This window comes from Chiloscyllium punctatum, chromosome 10, assembly GCF_047496795.1.
Source record: "Chiloscyllium punctatum isolate Juve2018m chromosome 10, sChiPun1.3, whole genome shotgun sequence".
Taxonomy (NCBI): domain Eukaryota; kingdom Metazoa; phylum Chordata; class Chondrichthyes; order Orectolobiformes; family Hemiscylliidae; genus Chiloscyllium; species Chiloscyllium punctatum.
In genome coordinates, this window is record NC_092748.1 from 87020918 (window position 1) to 87037617 (window position 16700).

The window sequence follows — 16700 nt, forward strand, 5'->3', positions numbered from 1 at the left end:
AGACAACATCAAATGGTGTTCTGGGTGGCGACACATCAAAGGGAGCTGTTAAGGCATTATTGCAGTGATGTCAACCAGTTAGTGGAGGAACAGAGGAAATGTGCACATGAAGAATGATGTTGTGTGATTAAGATGATCATACAGTAATGAATACAGCAAATATTGTTTGCAAAATAAACTGACTGTATTCCATAATTGTCCTCATTATTTGAAATAGCCAAAATAAAGGCCTAGCTTGAAAAAAGCAGAATTTCTTATTAGACTAATCATGCCAAACAGCAGCTTATGAATGAGAATACTAAGCTATTATCCCCACCTGGTGAGGGGGTGCAAAGTTTTCTTTTGAATCATTTATGTGAAATACACGTTCCTGCGATTCACACAATGAGTGCATCAGTTCACATGTTAACACACAATGTATTTTTCCACTCTCAGTATCACTCTGCTGAATGAGATAGCTCTCAAATAGACCTGGTAAGTTGAAACTGAGCACCCATGAAGCTGTATGGGCTATCAGCAAAAGTAGAATTGTATTGAACAACAATTGGTAACTCCATGGCATGGCATAGATCCCATTCTCCTGTCAACTTGAGTTCAATGGAAAGTAAAGGAGGGCATGCTGGGACCGGTACCCTGGCATGCGAAAAAAAGACCTGGCAAACCTACACATGTGTCTAATTGCATGTCAAACAGTGAAAGTAGCATACAGAAGGCAAACTATATAACCCCACAATCAATGGTAAGTTCTCAGGTTCACAGTCCTACCAACTCAGTTATGAATTAAACAACTGAAGAAGGAGAAGGCTCCATAAGTATCCATATTATTAATGGGGGGCCCAGAACATCAGTGCAAAAAACCAAGGCCAAAGCATTTGCAAGATTCTTCAGTCGAATGGATGATTCATCTCGACATCTTCCCAAAATCACTAGCATCGTAGATGCCAACCAGCTAATTTGAATTATTCCAAGTGACATCAAAAGATGGTCACAGACATAGGATACTGCAATGACTATGAGTCCTGATAATGTTTTGGCAACAAAGACTTATGTTTTAGAACTAGGGATGTCTCTAGCCAAATTAGTTCAATACAGCTAAACCACTGGTATCTGCCCAATAATGAGGAATGTACCCCACATACATCTTATAAATAAAAAAAGCAGGAAAACCTAACTCAGCTAATTACCACGTATAATTCTACTCTCATTTATTAGCAAGCTGATGTGCGGGATCATAGAACACACTATTAAATGACACTTGCTCAGCAATAACCTGCTCACTGATGCTCAGTGTGGGCTTCAGCACTAGGAGTCATTCAGCTCCTGATATAATTACAGTCCAGGTCCAAAAACAAATAAAATTGCTGAACAGAGAACATAGAACATAGAACAATACAGCGCAGTACAGGCCCTTTGGCCCTTGATGTTGCGCCAATCCAAGCCCACCTAACCTACACTAGCCCACTATCTTCCATATGCCTATCCAATGCCCGCTTGAATGACCATAAAGAGGGAGAGTCCACCACTGATACTGGCAGGGCATTTCATGAACTCACGACTCGCTGAGTAAAGAACCTACCCCTAACATCTGTCCTATACCTACCACCCCTTAATTTAATGCTATGCCCCCTCATAATAGCTGACTCTATACATGGAAAAAGGTTCTCATGGTCAACCCTATCTAAACCCCTAATCATCTTGTACACCTCTATCAAGTCACCCCTAAATCTTCTTTTCTCCAATGAAAACAACCCCAAGTGCCTCAGCCTTTCCTCATACGATCTTCCTACCATACCAGGCAACATCCTGGTAAACCTCCTCTGCACCCGTTCCAGTGCCTCCACATCCTTCCTATAGTATGGCGACCAAAACTGCACACAATACTCCAGATGCGGCCGCACCAGAGTCTTATGCAACTGCAACATGACCTCAGGACTCCGGAACTCAATTCCTCTACCAAAAAAAGCCAGTACGCCATATGCCTTCTTCACCGCACTATTTGCCTAGGTGGCAACTTTCAGAGATCTGTGTACATGGACACCAAGATCCCTCTGCTCATCCACACTACCAAGTATCCGACCATTTGCCCAGTACCCCATCTTTTTGTTACTCATACCAAAGTGAATCACCTCACACTTACCCACATTGAACTCCATATGCCACCTTTCTGCCCAGCTCTGCAGCTTATCTATATCCCGCTGTAACCTGCCACATCCTTCCACACTGTCAACAACTCCACCAACATTCGTATCATCCACAAACTTGCTCACCCAACCTTCTAGCCCCTCCTCCAGGTCATTTATGAAAATGACAAACAGCAATGGTCCCAAAACAGATCCTTGTGGAACACCGTTAGTAACTGCACTCCAAGATGAATCTTTATCATCAACTACTACCCTCTGTCTTCTTCCAGCCAGCCAATTCCAATCCAAACCTCCAACTCACTCTCAATGCCATACCTCCATATTTTTGCAGTAGCCTACCATGGGGAACCTTATCAAATGCCTTACTAAAATCCAGATACACCACATCTACCACTTTACTCTCATCCACCTCTTTAGTCACCTTCTCAAAGAATTCAATAAGGTTTGTGAGGCACAATCTGCCCTTCACAAAACCATGCTGACTATCCTTGATCACATTATTCCTATCCAGATGTTCATAAATCCTATCCCTTACAATTCTCTCTAAGACTTTGCCCACAACAGAAGTGAGGCTCACCGGCCTATAGTTACTAGGGTTATCCCTACTCCCCTTCTTGAACAAGGGAACCACATTTGCTATCCTCCAGTCTTCTGGCACTATTCCTGTAGACAACGAGGACATAAAAATCAAGGCCAATGGCTCTGCAATCTCCTCCCTTGCTTCCCAGAGAATCCTAGGATAAATGCCATCAGGTCCAGGGGACTTATCTATTTTCACCCTTTCCAGAATTTCTAACACGTCTTCCCTTCATACCTCAAAGCCGTCCATTCTAATTAATTGTGACTCAGTATTCACATCAGCAACAATTGTCCTGTTCCTGAGTGAATACTGACGAAAAGTATTCATTCAGTGTCTCCCCAATCTCTTCAGCCTCCACACGCAACTTCCCACTACTATCCTTGACTGGACCTATTCCTACCCTAGTCATTCTTTTATTCCTGACATACCTATAGAAAGCCTTTGGGTTTTCCCTAATCCTACCAACTAAGGACTTTTCATGTCCCGTCCTTGCTGCTCTTAGCTCTCTCTTCAGATCCTTCCTGGCTACCTTATAACTCTCAATCGCCCCAATTGAACCTTCATGCCTCATCTTTACAAAGGCCGCCCTCTTCCCTTTAACAAGGGATTCCAATTCCTTATTAAACCACGGCTCCCTCACATGACCCTTTCCTCCCTGCCTGATAGGTACATACTTATCAAGGACACTCAATAGTTGCTCCTTGAACAAGCTCCACATATCAATTGCGCCCTTGCCTTGAAGCCTACTTTTCCAAGGTACGCATCCTATGTCGTGCCTCACCGCATCATAATTTCCCTGCCCCCAGCTATAACTCTTGCCCTGCAATGCACACTTATCCCTCTCCATCACTAGAGTAAAAGTCACCGAATTGTGGTCACTGTCCCCAAAGTGCTCACCTACCTCCAATTCTAACACCTGGCCGGGTTCGTTACCCAGAACCAAATCCAGTATGGCCTCACCTCTTGTTGGCCTGTCTACATATTGTGTCAAGAAACCCTCCTGCACACATTGGACAAACACCGACCCATCTAACGAACTCGAGCTATAGCTTTCCCAGTCAATATCAGGAAAGTTAAAGTCCCCCATAACAACCACCCTATTACTTTCACTCTTCTCCTGAATCATCCTCGCAATCCTTTCTTCTACATCTCTAGGACTGTTAGGAGGCCTGTAGAAAACTCCTAACAGGGTGACCTCATCTTTCCTATTCCTAACTCAAGAGGTGAGGGAAGAGTGACTACCCTTTGGCAACATTGATGAGAGTTTGGCATCAAGAAGTCCCAGTGAAAATGGAATGAAGGGGAATGAGGGAGAAATGTTCTTCTGGTTGGAATCATGCCTGGTACAACGGATGACAGTTGGGCTGTTGCAGATCCATGATCTCAGTCCAAGGACATCATTGTGGGAGTTCTTCAGAATTGATGCAATTGTCTTCTTCAAAATTGATACAGAAACTCAATGGCTTCTGCTTCACCCAAAGACTGGCATCATCAGATTTTAATGCAGTTTCAACATTACCTCTTTCATAATCATTGCATTATGCAAAACTAGGAATAGACGATAAATTTACCAGTGATTCATATCCTCGATGAATGAATTAGATTGAAGAAGAGAAAAGCTTTTTTTTCTAAAACCGATCAGAGTTGTTTGCCTTCTCTTCCAATACCTCAAGTACGGAAGATTGCCTTAAGGTTAAAATTACATGACCAAATGGGAATTAACCATGATGGTCCATTATCAGCATGTGGTCATAATTAAAGTGAAACCTTATATGGGTTGTGAAAGCCTTAACCAGTCTATTTGGGTAGTGTTGCACATTTTGTTCTTGACTTTGCAGAATCCTGTAATGTGAAGGATCTTTTCATTCTGCTGCTAAACATCTGCAGAAGAAATATTGCTTGTTTTCCCTAGTGAACAAAGTATCCATGTATTATCTGATTTCAGAGATATCCCTTGTGAAATCTTGGACTGAGCTTGAGGTAGTTAAAAAAAAACAGTGCTATGGTAAACCTGACAATTACTGGCTGTGCTGTCCTTGTGAAAGAGGTTATTTGCAGATCAAAAAACACATTACCTCTGTCTCTTTGCGAAAGTAGACTCTGAAAAGATAACTCCATCAGATATTCCAAGATATTTGTGCCAGCATCTACAAAAATGGCTGCATGGGGAATAGCTGAAGGGCACAATCCTCTAATGCAATGAAATGAGGTTCCATCTCTCTTTCTATCATTTGTTTTCTTTACTTGAGTATCACAAAATGAGATTATCGATTATAATTCTTACTCCAAAAACAATTGGGACTAGTGAGGATAAACGAGTAAAGGTTTTGATAATTAATTTAAAAAACGAAGACTGATCAATTTCCTTGCCACAACTCAGAGTTGAATTGAGGAGTTGTTTCCTATATAATTCTACAGAACTAGAGCATTGCTGAAAAATAACACATTTTGTTGACCTTTTGTTTTGTCTTGTACTCATCAGGACAATTCACAAGAAGTGCCAAGGTAAAGGAGAAAAGCATTAATGCTAAACGAGAGGAGAATGCTGATTGGTTGGTGAGTGGATTCTGGTTGATAACACCTCTACAGCCTTTCCCTTGGTACCATATTTTCTCATGCTCCTATTCAGCATTGCAATTCAAACCAGAAGCTGATTTATTCAAGGCCCTGTCACAAAGATTTATCAAACCTTTTGATGATTGCATCAGGTTGGCAGAGTCCTTCAGCATTTTTTGTATGTACCCAAGTCAAAATTTCTGACATCATGTTTAAAAATAAAGCAGAAATTTGTTCATTCTGACATTCCAGATATTTATACTACCTGTAGGCCATTGTAGGTCCTTATGTATGAGAATTCTTCGCAAAGTTCCATCCATGGCAGATTGTTCTATTTTGGGCTGTTTACCATAGTCTGTCCAGTACATCATTCTGAAACCATTACAAATAAATATGTCAAAAACAATGCATTTAAAACAGATAGAACAGCATAGCCATTGTAACTCTGTTGCCTTTCACAAATGAAATTCTAAATTGAACTTAGTTGGCAACATGGAGGAATGTTATTTACATAATTTTGAGAACAGCTAATCAAACAAGAAAGTCTCCAGCTATCCAATCTAATTAGTTAAACACACAAAGGCTGCTATTTCAAATAATCAATTAGGTAAAGCATCACCAGCTGTTATAAGTGAGAGGAACAATTCCCGTTGCTGTACAGGTCATCCCTTCTTCTCTGAATCTTGACACTCAGTACAATGACCAAGAAACTGTGCAGCCTCTTCCTTGGTCTGGGAGTCACCCTGAAATACTGTCTTTTGGCTAATTCACTCCACATATTCAATGTAACTGGCTAGTTGGAGCCTACGTACTCTGTGAGATTTGCTTGTAAACAGCAATCAGCTCTGTCTGTAGGCATCCATTTTAGAAATTGCAGGCAATTTAAATTACATAATTTGAAAATTTGACTGACATTATGTGCAAAGCAAAACAAATGGAAAAGAAAGCATACTGTTTTAAGTCTCGTTTCAGAATAACTTCATACACTTTGTTCTCAGCCTAAGATATCATGGATGACAGAATTAATGAAGGATCTAATTAATGTTGTCTGGAATGAAAGAAGCCTTTCTAATTTTTAATACTTAAAATATACCACCAGTTCTTCACCAGAGACTATCACTGGTGATGTTACCTAGTATGGTGATGAAACGTCTGAAAACCTTCAAGCTCAGTGAGCTAATTTACATACTTATCATCAACCTGAGCTACAAATCTTCTTAAAAATCACTACCTTAAAATAAACTTTTATTTGGCAAACCAGTTATTCTTTCTCACAGCTAATTGCATTCAAATGAAGAATAGAAATGATAACCATCAATGTAAACAGAATTCAGTGCCAAAACTTGTCTGAGAGTGAGGATATTTTTGAAAGAAAGAAATTGGAAAATGGCGAAAAAATGCATCTGCTATTGAAACAAATCGGCAATTTAACTTTTTACTCTCAAGATGCAACAAATTTTGATTTTCTCTTCTGTTTCAGATGCTGCCTGACCTTTTACATATTTCCACCATTTTCTGGTTTATTTCAGACTTCTGACATTTGACATTATAAATTGCGTAGTATTTCAGAATGGTTAAAGCTAGTACAATTTGCTGTATTGGCAGTCAACTAATGTTAGCTATTCTCTGGGAAGTGTGCATATTAGTTTTCTGAGTAGAGATAAAACAGCCCTTAATAAGACAGAAGATATAGCACTGTACCCTCTGTTGGGGTCAAGAGCAATTGCACAGGGTTTGTCCATCATCCCAGATACAATTCTTTTATACTTTTGTCCATTAATCTTAGCCACATAGATGACATTTCGGAAAGAATCAGTCCAATAGATGTTCTCAGCTACCCAGTCAACTGCGATGCCCTGTGGTGCTTGGAAGCCAGGGATCTAAAATAGAAATGAAAATGACATTACATTTGCCTTTAGGAGGTTGGAGTTGTACATTTTTCTAGAAGAGAATTTTCTAAGAATACCTCAGATACAGTGCTCTTTTTATTAAGTCTGATGATTTTTTTGGTCTGCAGCTCAAGTGTTAAGCAATACATATTGGAATTAAGTTGCATGCATCAATCACCATTCAGAACCTCACTGAATTAAGTTGCATGTATAAATCATCATTCACAAAGCACTGTTAGCCAATTTACAACCAGCAATGTTCCACAAAGAGCAGCGAAACCCAAAACTGAACAAAAAATGTTGTCATGGAGACTGGGTGACTTTTCTTTGAACAGTATCATAATTCATTGCTCCTCGATTTAAAGTTTAATCTGTGAATATTGCACATAAATATCTGCTGATGTGCTAAAGTTTCTGGAATGTACATTAGCTTAGGCCTTCCTGACTCAAAGTTTAGAACAATATCGCTGAGCTAAGCTGTTTTGATGTTATCTATTCAGACCCTTCTGGAAACTCTCAATTTTTAAACAAAATCAATGAATCCACATGAATAAGGCAAATCAAGCTATTCTGGTTATCCTACAGGTTCTCAGCAAGAGTGGCTCTATTACCATTATACTTTCCTATTTCCTGTTGACAGATGTTCCACTTAATAGTTACAGAGAAGGCTGGGGTGGTTAAATTGTGAAACATTTACTGCATTACAACCTCGCCAAAACTGGTTCCTACACAAAAGTTTCTCAGATGGGATTAAAATGAAATGAGGGTCAACTTATTATGTAAAGTCATAGAAACATATGAATAGGAGTAGACCATTCAGCCCTACAAGCCTGTTCCACCATTCAGTGAATTCATGGATGAAATGGGGCCTAACTCCCCATACCCATACCTGTGTTTGGGTCATATCCATTAATGTCTTTGCTGAATAAAAGTGCATCTACCTCAGATTTAAAATTAACAACTGATCCAATATCCACTCTATTTGTGGAAGATTAAACATTGGATACTCGTCATTCACATTTACATTGCCAATCAGATATCCAGTAGATGTTTGATATGACATGCAGTCGCAAGTTTAAAATGGACGAGAGTCATTTTAATTTTTCTGTTTGGCTGCAAAATATGAAGAATATTGCATCATTGGAGAAAATAATGTACAGTATTCAACCATGGTTACTCAATATGTCGAATCTTTGGCAGAATTTGGTATTGCATTTCTGCATTAATAATTCACATTTTATGATATTTGAGAAGTTAACTTTGGAGGAGACATCTGTGAAATGTACATAGTTAACTCACCAGTAAATTGACAAGCTGTATATAAAGGTTCCTCAGATCTTGCACAAGTTAAAGATCAGCGAATAAATTGAGCTTGGCTCATTTCCATTATATTAACACAATATTCCATCAAGAACATATATTTCCAAACTCTTTACTGTCATAAATTAAAGCATGAAAAATGCTATATTCATCACTTGTATGAAGGATTTATAGGAACCTGTTACACATCAGCCATTGCTGTAAATTGTATTGCTTAACACTGGGTAAATATAGGAGGTTATTTTCATGATTTATAACACATCTGATAAACCATGACTGCCTGAACAATTTCTATGTTTATCTCTCTGACTGTTGGGACATCCATAGATGTATGCTTTCTCATTGTCATCCAGAATTAGATGTTTTCTTGCAGGGGCATGTGCAAGATGACAAGAAAAATTGAAGTGACAAGCAAGGTGCTTCTCTCTGGTCAAGAAACAAAAATTATACTGTGCCAAATAATGACGTTGTTACAATAGCAGGGATCTCTTAGCTAAGCAATATATGTCTCATGGTAAAGGATTTGTGTGTGTGTGTGTGGGGGGGGAGTGGGGTGACACTGATTGCTCCACATGAGTAAACGGTTACATGTTAAGTAAAGCTTTTCAAAGTACGTTCAACCGTTCAACGATCAAGAATAATAAGTGAATTCAGGACACACCCATCTCACTTACTGGGCAACAATGATATTAGTGCAAATTAGACACTACATAATCAATATTGTGCTAATTAATTTTAGAAATAATTTGATGATAATAAACAATGCTTTTTAACCAAAAGTATGATCCTCGGAAAACTCCTAAATTTTAGCCACAGACTAAAAATGTTCAATGAACACACATCTGCACTCTTCTGTTGAGCAAACCAACTGTCAAGCTACAATATGGATAATGTGCATTAAACCCCCTGATGTTACTTTTAGTATGGAAGAACATATTAGTAATTAATGCCTGCATTAAGAAGAGGTGGCACAAAATTCGTTCAGTGCTCTTCCTTGAGTTGTTGCAGGATTGCATCACATCACTGCCCAGCTTCAAAAGACAATTAATAATGAGAAAAAGAGAAGAAAAGCCAGAACTGAGACAAAGAGAAATGTAAACTAAATGATTGACATAAGTAAAAGAGGGATTGGCAACAAAAACTGAGTACAGAAATCATGTGTAAATGGTATTATAAATGCACTTGCTATTAAAAGTTCTTTCTTAATAATTTAATTGATTTTTGCTTTCTTAAATTACATTCAGATCTGTAGCATCACTTGTCTGTCTCTCCCGTCTGTCTGAGATGTCTAAATAGGATATTTTGCCGGTGTACTCGTTGGTCCAGAAGATCTTTCTGCCTTTAACATACACATCCATCATACTAATTTTGACAGTCTCATCTCCTTGAAACACTTGTTCATAGGCCGAGTTCGGGTCAAATGGATATATACGACGGATTTCATTTCTGGTTGCAATGTAGAGCACTTGGTGTTCTGAACCTGTATGAAGATTACAAGGAGAAAAGGTTACATCTTGCAGCCACACATTTAATGTCTTCACTCATTTTAAGGATTATGAACAGAGATCAATTTTCAGGCAAGTGTGAACCATTGGTCCATCAAATCTATTATCCAACTTCCCATAGGATCATCTTAACGTCTATAATTATTATAAATCTAATAAATCTGAATCCTATTTACCGAAGGAAACTTGCTTATTGAACCCTATCATAATGTAATTACTTTATCTCTTTTCCTGGACAATGCACACATTTCACATGTTTATTACTGTATCCATGAAAAGTAATAGCTTTTTCTTTTCCTTTCTTGTTTGCATCCTTAATTTGAAATCATAACCTCTGATTCTTGAATTTCATAGATAGCAGAAGAACTTACTGAACATTTGTCCTCCAAACCATTATGGTAATCATAATGGTTTTAATCAAATCAGTACTTAACCTTCTCTTTGAAATTGAGAAGTTTCTGGGGTATATATCATCCTTCATAACTCTGTCACTTGGTTCTGAAATTAATGAAGTAACCTGATTTTGCACTATCCCATAACTTAATAAACATTTATAAGCACGAAGGAAAAAACCTGCACCCTGTTTTGATTCTATTACCAGATATATGTTTAGAATATGGTTTTCTTGGTTTACGTCATATCCAAGCTATTAAGCCCAAATTTTTAATTTGCTTTTATAAGTGCCTACAAAGACAACAATGATAGTAACCTGCCCACTCAAATCCCTAGATCTCTTTTGTTGATATGATGGAAGTGTGACTATTAATTGTAATAATATAATGCTCAATTTCGCAATGCATAATTTTATATCTTCACAGTCTATACTCAATTGATTTGAATTTTTTTCTACTCCAGACTTAGCTTCTCTAGGCATCTCTGGATTTTGAAATATCAACAATAATCTTTTGTCAGTGCTTCTAGTTTCAAATTATCTGCCTCTTTAGCATTTTGGACATTATTCCTTCCTCCCAATTGTTTTTTTAAAAAAATGATCAAATGACTTGAAACCCAACACCTTTACACCAGCACGCAATGCCACTCACTGAGTTTAACTGTTAGATCTTACTCAATCAAATACTTGTAATTTTTTTTCTATTAGCTTGATCCTTAATTAAAAAAAAGACCTTTCTGGGCCTTTTTGAAGTCTATGCATATAACAATATAAAACAGTAGGAGAAGGAAAATATATGAAGACAGTGACTTGGGGGAGATAGAAAGGGTTAATATTTAAATGTGCAAGTAGTTTACCCTATCAGAAGTGATACCAGAAATTATATGATCGAAAGACTTGAAGAGGTGTACTGCTGTGTAACTCTCATGCTAAGTTTAATAACATAAATACTTCACGGAAAGTTGCATAAACAGAAGTTCTAAAAAGATCGTAGGTTCCAGAAATCTTCCTCAAGCAATATAATTTACCCAACCTCTTTCAAGAGTATAACCACAACAACAGATCACCTTAGCTGTCCATAGGAAGTTAAGGTATTTATTTGACACAATCCGTCACTCTTAAATCAACTCTAGCTATTTAGTAAAATTCTGGCACTCATCATTAGAGTCCCTGAGAACAGGTTTTAACGATTTCCTTGCGATTGAGCTAAGGTTTTCATATCAGTAATATGCTATTTATTTCTGACTTACACTTTAAAATATAAAAGTCACATTTATTCCTTTTTAATCCCCAATATGTGACTCCAACCTCATGAACTCTGAAGAAGTCTGATCTGGTGAAACCTTTTCCACTGAGACAATTCATCATCACAAAATGAAATGTGAGAAAACCTAAAGTTCTGTATTATCTACCTCCATTTTCTACATTTCTTATACTCTTCTTTGCAATCTCAAATAAATTTTGGTACACACTTATTGTTAAACGCTAAGTTGATATTTTGGAGTGTTTTGCCTAATTTATTCACAAACCCTGTTGAGAAAATAGTGATTTAAGATATCGGCAACTTTGCATTGTTCACTCTTCGGTGATCAGTGAAAACGTTATTATCTCTCGGTCTCCTTTTTCCTGCTTTTAACACATTTACTATTCTGCTAGAGTTACCTCTCACATGTACATGTTTTTCATGTGTGAGATAGAAATTGAAAACCTAATGTACCCATTTCTCACTCATAAAATAGGCACAAAGCAAACTGATTTAGTGGTCCTATACACAGTGCCCAGCCTGCACAGACATTGGTTACATTGCCAAATGGTTATTATGTGTTAAAGAATCTCTTTGAGAATTAGTAAGCTTAAGGGCTGAGGTGAACAGTCATTGAGCCTGGTTTGTCAAAGATTCTTCAGCTGCCTCCCAGTTGGAAACAAAGGTAAATTACAGTTTCTGTGAATAAAAGAGGATTGGGAAAAGTTCCTTCATCCTCCAGAATGTGAGGAATAAGCTTCTGTTGCCCATTCCAACTGCATCCCTCCCAACTTACCTAATGACTGCTGCCACAGCGCAAATTTCTGTTTCTCTCATTACTCCCAGACAACTCATCTGAAATATGAATCTGAACTTTAATTTCAGGGCAGTCTCAGAACTTTCTGTTTGTGCTGATTGTGTGTATGATTAACCTTGCCTTTCGCCAGTACATTTTTTAGAGCTCTCGTCTGTCCTGCCTTGAACATTTTAAAATGTTTTCTCCTGCCACTTAGTCTGTTGATAACTTTAGTTATCCATTTAAGATTTTTCCTTTGTTGTTGACTTATTTCTTGAATAAATTGGTTTCTCAGTCAACAAAACAACTAGAGATGTTCTTAATTTCTTCCATGTGCTACTTGCTCAAAAAAATCTGCTTAATCTCTTATATTCTCAAGGTGATTTAGTAACTAAACTTCTTTTTTTATGTTCTGTTTTCTTCATAACTATAATCACTATAGATCCTAGATATTTCCTATCTACTATGTGACTTAACACTCCCTTGTTAATAACAATTTCAATAGTGCTGTCTCCTTCACAAATCAATTTCAAATGAGGCTCTCATAACTTCAATAAATTCTGGTTCACAAACTGTCCCTGTGGGAAAGAATGAAAGCTTTGTGATTCAAACTTAAAGCACTGATCTCTTTTATGATTTTCACAGCAGTATACCTATTTCCTCATGTAGCCTATAGCATATTGCAATCACTAACTTCTCCCTTTTGCAACCTTTTAAATCCATAGTCACAGTAGCATTTCCAATGTCATTCTTTGCAGTTGCTGATAAATAGTGTCTATCCATAATTCCTTCTCAGTCCTTCCAAAGCTTACATAACCCTGTATCTTTCTTAATTCCAGTGCCTTGGGACATTTTGTGATACTAAAGATGCTGTTTAAATGTAAACTGTTTCACTTTAACCTCATCTCAATTATTCCTATGTTATTGAGCTGCTGCCTAGTACTCAAGTTTTGTTCCTTACATTCTGTGCTTTAAATAAAATTTAAGTCATCCTTTATGATTGTTAGTCGATATCACCTTGCTTCCTTAGCTAGTGGCCTGTCATGTCATAGAAATGAGACAGCTTGTCTTACACTCTGCTCCAGGCAAATAAAAACAGAAAATGCAGGCAATATATGGTCAGCAGGATATATGACAAAAATAACAAAGTTAAACTTGCAGGTGCATGCCCTTTTTCCAGAATTGTTGATAAAAGACCTTCAACTTGAATATTATGCAGGACTTCCTCCCCATGACTCAATTCCCTTGTCAAAATAAAATGCAGGATTGAAACTCTGAAATATCAGGAGCATGACCACAAAGGTTTTGAAGAGCCAGCCAACTAAGGGACCATCTCAGGAAGCCCATCCATTCAGGGAGAGCAGGCAGGTGTCTGGCTCAGAAGAACCATTAGGAGGACAACAGCTGTGAAGGTTTGTACTCCTACCATTGGAAAATTATGCAATAGAGACATGTAATGTGGTGTGAAGGGGCATCCATTCCTTGTCACTGACCACAGATAGAAGAAAGGCTAAAAGTTTGACGGCTTTTGCTCATGAAGGAGGAAGACCTGTCCCTCACCCACAGTGATAGATACTGCTGTTTTTGCAGCTCTTCTCTATTGAATTTCACAGTGAAATAAATCTTCAGCTTCAATAGCTGGCCACTGGGAGGTCAATACCATTTCATGATGGCATCCTTACTTGTCAGGCCTCTTGTATGCTGGCTGGAAATTCAAGATGTCATTGAACAATACCTTTAATTATGCCTAGAAGGGGCTGAATTGATCACGCTATGCAACCTGTTGGGTAACCAGTCTTTGCTGGTATCCCATCTTCTGCTGGAACAAATGAGGTGAGAATGTGTTGTGGAGCCAATCAGTTAAGGTTTCTGGACCCTCCTTATCCTGATCCACTTCTACTAGCACTTGAGATCCTGCCTGCTAACTCTCTTTCTCTCACGACAGATGTTGTCAAACTTATTTGCATTTCCAGAAGTTACTGCATACAATTCAGATTACTAGCAATCATTTCTTTTTACCTATGCCTCAGGCCATTCTCATCCTGTCTTCTCAATCTCTGGCTAATGAGGCTCGCAGGTTGCATGAAGGGAATGAGTACAGCAACGGTAATGTCACTCGATTGGTAACCAGTAATTAATAATCCACAGGCCCAGACTAATACTCGAGGGAGATTAGTTCAAATATTTAAATTTTTTTTCAAAATTCATTCATGGAACATCAGTGTTAATGGAAATTAATAAACATAAAACTTTTACAGTAATGGTGTCCATTGTTGATTGTGGTTTAAAAACAATCCAGTTGGTTCACTGATGTCTTTTTAGCTGAGTAGACTTTGGAATTACCCCCTTGCTCTGCCACTGTGAGAATGAAAAACAATGGCAAGCGATCACTGACAGAAATTGCCAAGAAAACAGCTCAGGGTGAAACACCAGCAGATAATGAGCCAAAGATCTACCTGGCTTCAAGCAGAGGCATGGATGAGTGAAAGAACAGAAGAAGTATGGGCTTCTATGGTCTTTCAAAGGGCTGGCATAGGCAAAACAGGCAAATGTCAACCTTCTGTCAGTATTGTTCCACGGATCAGTGATAAATCTTTTTCATTGCTCATTAAATTCCTTTCTCGAGATTACTCCATACTTCCTACATGAACTTTGACAGCTGCTGCTTATCCTCTCTAAACTGAGAGTTCTTTCTAATTATCATTCAGCAAAATGTCATCTGTGAAAAAGAATTTACCAGAACATCTACATTAATTATTCACTTTAGATTCCACTGTGTTTCCCTAAAGTGTACCAAAGTTGCACTTTAAAAGCAGTGCAGGTATATCACCACCTGAATGTTCAAAGTACCTTTTTTGAATTTTATAGCCAACATATGACCCAATGGTAACTTTAACCCATGGACAATGTGCTTTGCTTGGTGTTATGAAAAAACTTAATCATCAGCATTTTAAGACATAATATAAAACAATTATTTTTTTTTAATTTCTCAGATGAAAACAGTCTTGATTCAAGATAAAAAGCATATGGAGTCTGTGGGAATATTAGAACATAAATTCCCTAAATATAATAGTTTTGGGACTTACATATAAAGATATCAAAGATGTGCTGAAGTCTTTTAGCAGCCAGAAACATGTTATATATTTGCATGCATCAGAATTTTGCATGATAAAATGTCAGCTGCCTCCCTTACATTTCACACTGAAATGGGTTTTAAAAATAGAAAACAATGAAAATCTTCACAGGTCAGGTGGTGGTATAAATAAAACTAACATTTTGCGGTTGAGTGCTGGAATCAAATGTAACATATAACAGAGAAGTCTTCACTTTCTCCTTGTTACATATAACATAGAACAGTACAGCACAGTACAGGCCCTTCATCCTCAATGTTGTGCTGACCTTTTATTCTACTCTAAGATCAAACTAATCTACAAACCCTTCATCTTACTATCATCCATGTGCCTATTCAGGTGTTGATTAAATGTCTCTAATGTATCTGACTCTACTACCACTGCTGACAGTGCATTCCATGCAGCCACCATTTTCAATGGAAAGAACTTAACTCTGACATCTCCCCCAAACCTTCCTCCAGTTACCTTAAAATTATGGCCTTTTGTGATAGCTTTTTCTGCCCTGGGAAAAAGTCTATGGCTATCCACTATATCTATGCCTCTCATCATCTTGTATACTTCTATCAATTCATCGCTCATCCTTCTTCACTCCAATGAGAAAAGCCCTAGCTCCCTCAACCTTTCTTCATAAGACATGTTCTCCATCAAGGCAACATTCTGGTAAATCTCCTCTACGCCCTCTCTAGAGCTTTCACATCTTTCCTATAATGAGGCAACCAGAAATGAATACAATATTCCAAGTATGGTCTAACCAGGACCATCACCTCGCAGTTTTTATACTCAATCTCCCTGCTAAGGAAAGCCAACACACCGTACACCTTCTTAATAACCCAATCAACTTGGGTGGAAACTTTGAGGAATCTATGTATATGGACCCCAAGATTACTCTCTTCCTTCACACTCCTGAGAATCCTGCCTTCAGCCTGTAGTCTGCATTCGAATTTGACCTTCTGAAATGAATCACTTCACATTTTTCCAGGTTGCACTCCATCTGCCATTTCTCAGCCCACCTTTGCGTTCTATCAATGTCCCGTTGCAATCGACAACATCTCTCCACAACTCCACCAACCTTTGTGTCATCAGCAAACTTATTAACCCACCCTTCCACTTCCTCATCCAAGTCATTTATAAAAATCACAAAAGAGCAG

At 38.0% G+C, this 16700-nt stretch overlaps 1 protein-coding gene across 1 annotated transcript in view; it reads right to left on the reverse strand.

Moving 5' to 3' along the window:
* The window catches only part of LOC140482363 (low-density lipoprotein receptor-related protein 1-like), a 1932271-nt gene that overhangs the window by 79663 nt on the left and 1835908 nt on the right, over window positions 1-16700 (reverse strand). Inside the window, exons 76-78 of the mRNA XM_072579726.1 lie at window positions 9725-9966; window positions 6979-7157; window positions 5543-5649 (exon numbers count right to left, since the gene is read on the reverse strand). Of these exons, the coding sequence (XP_072435827.1) occupies window positions 5543-5649; window positions 6979-7157; window positions 9725-9966 (528 nt within the window). The remainder of the gene's footprint in view (window positions 1-5542; window positions 5650-6978; window positions 7158-9724; window positions 9967-16700) is intronic.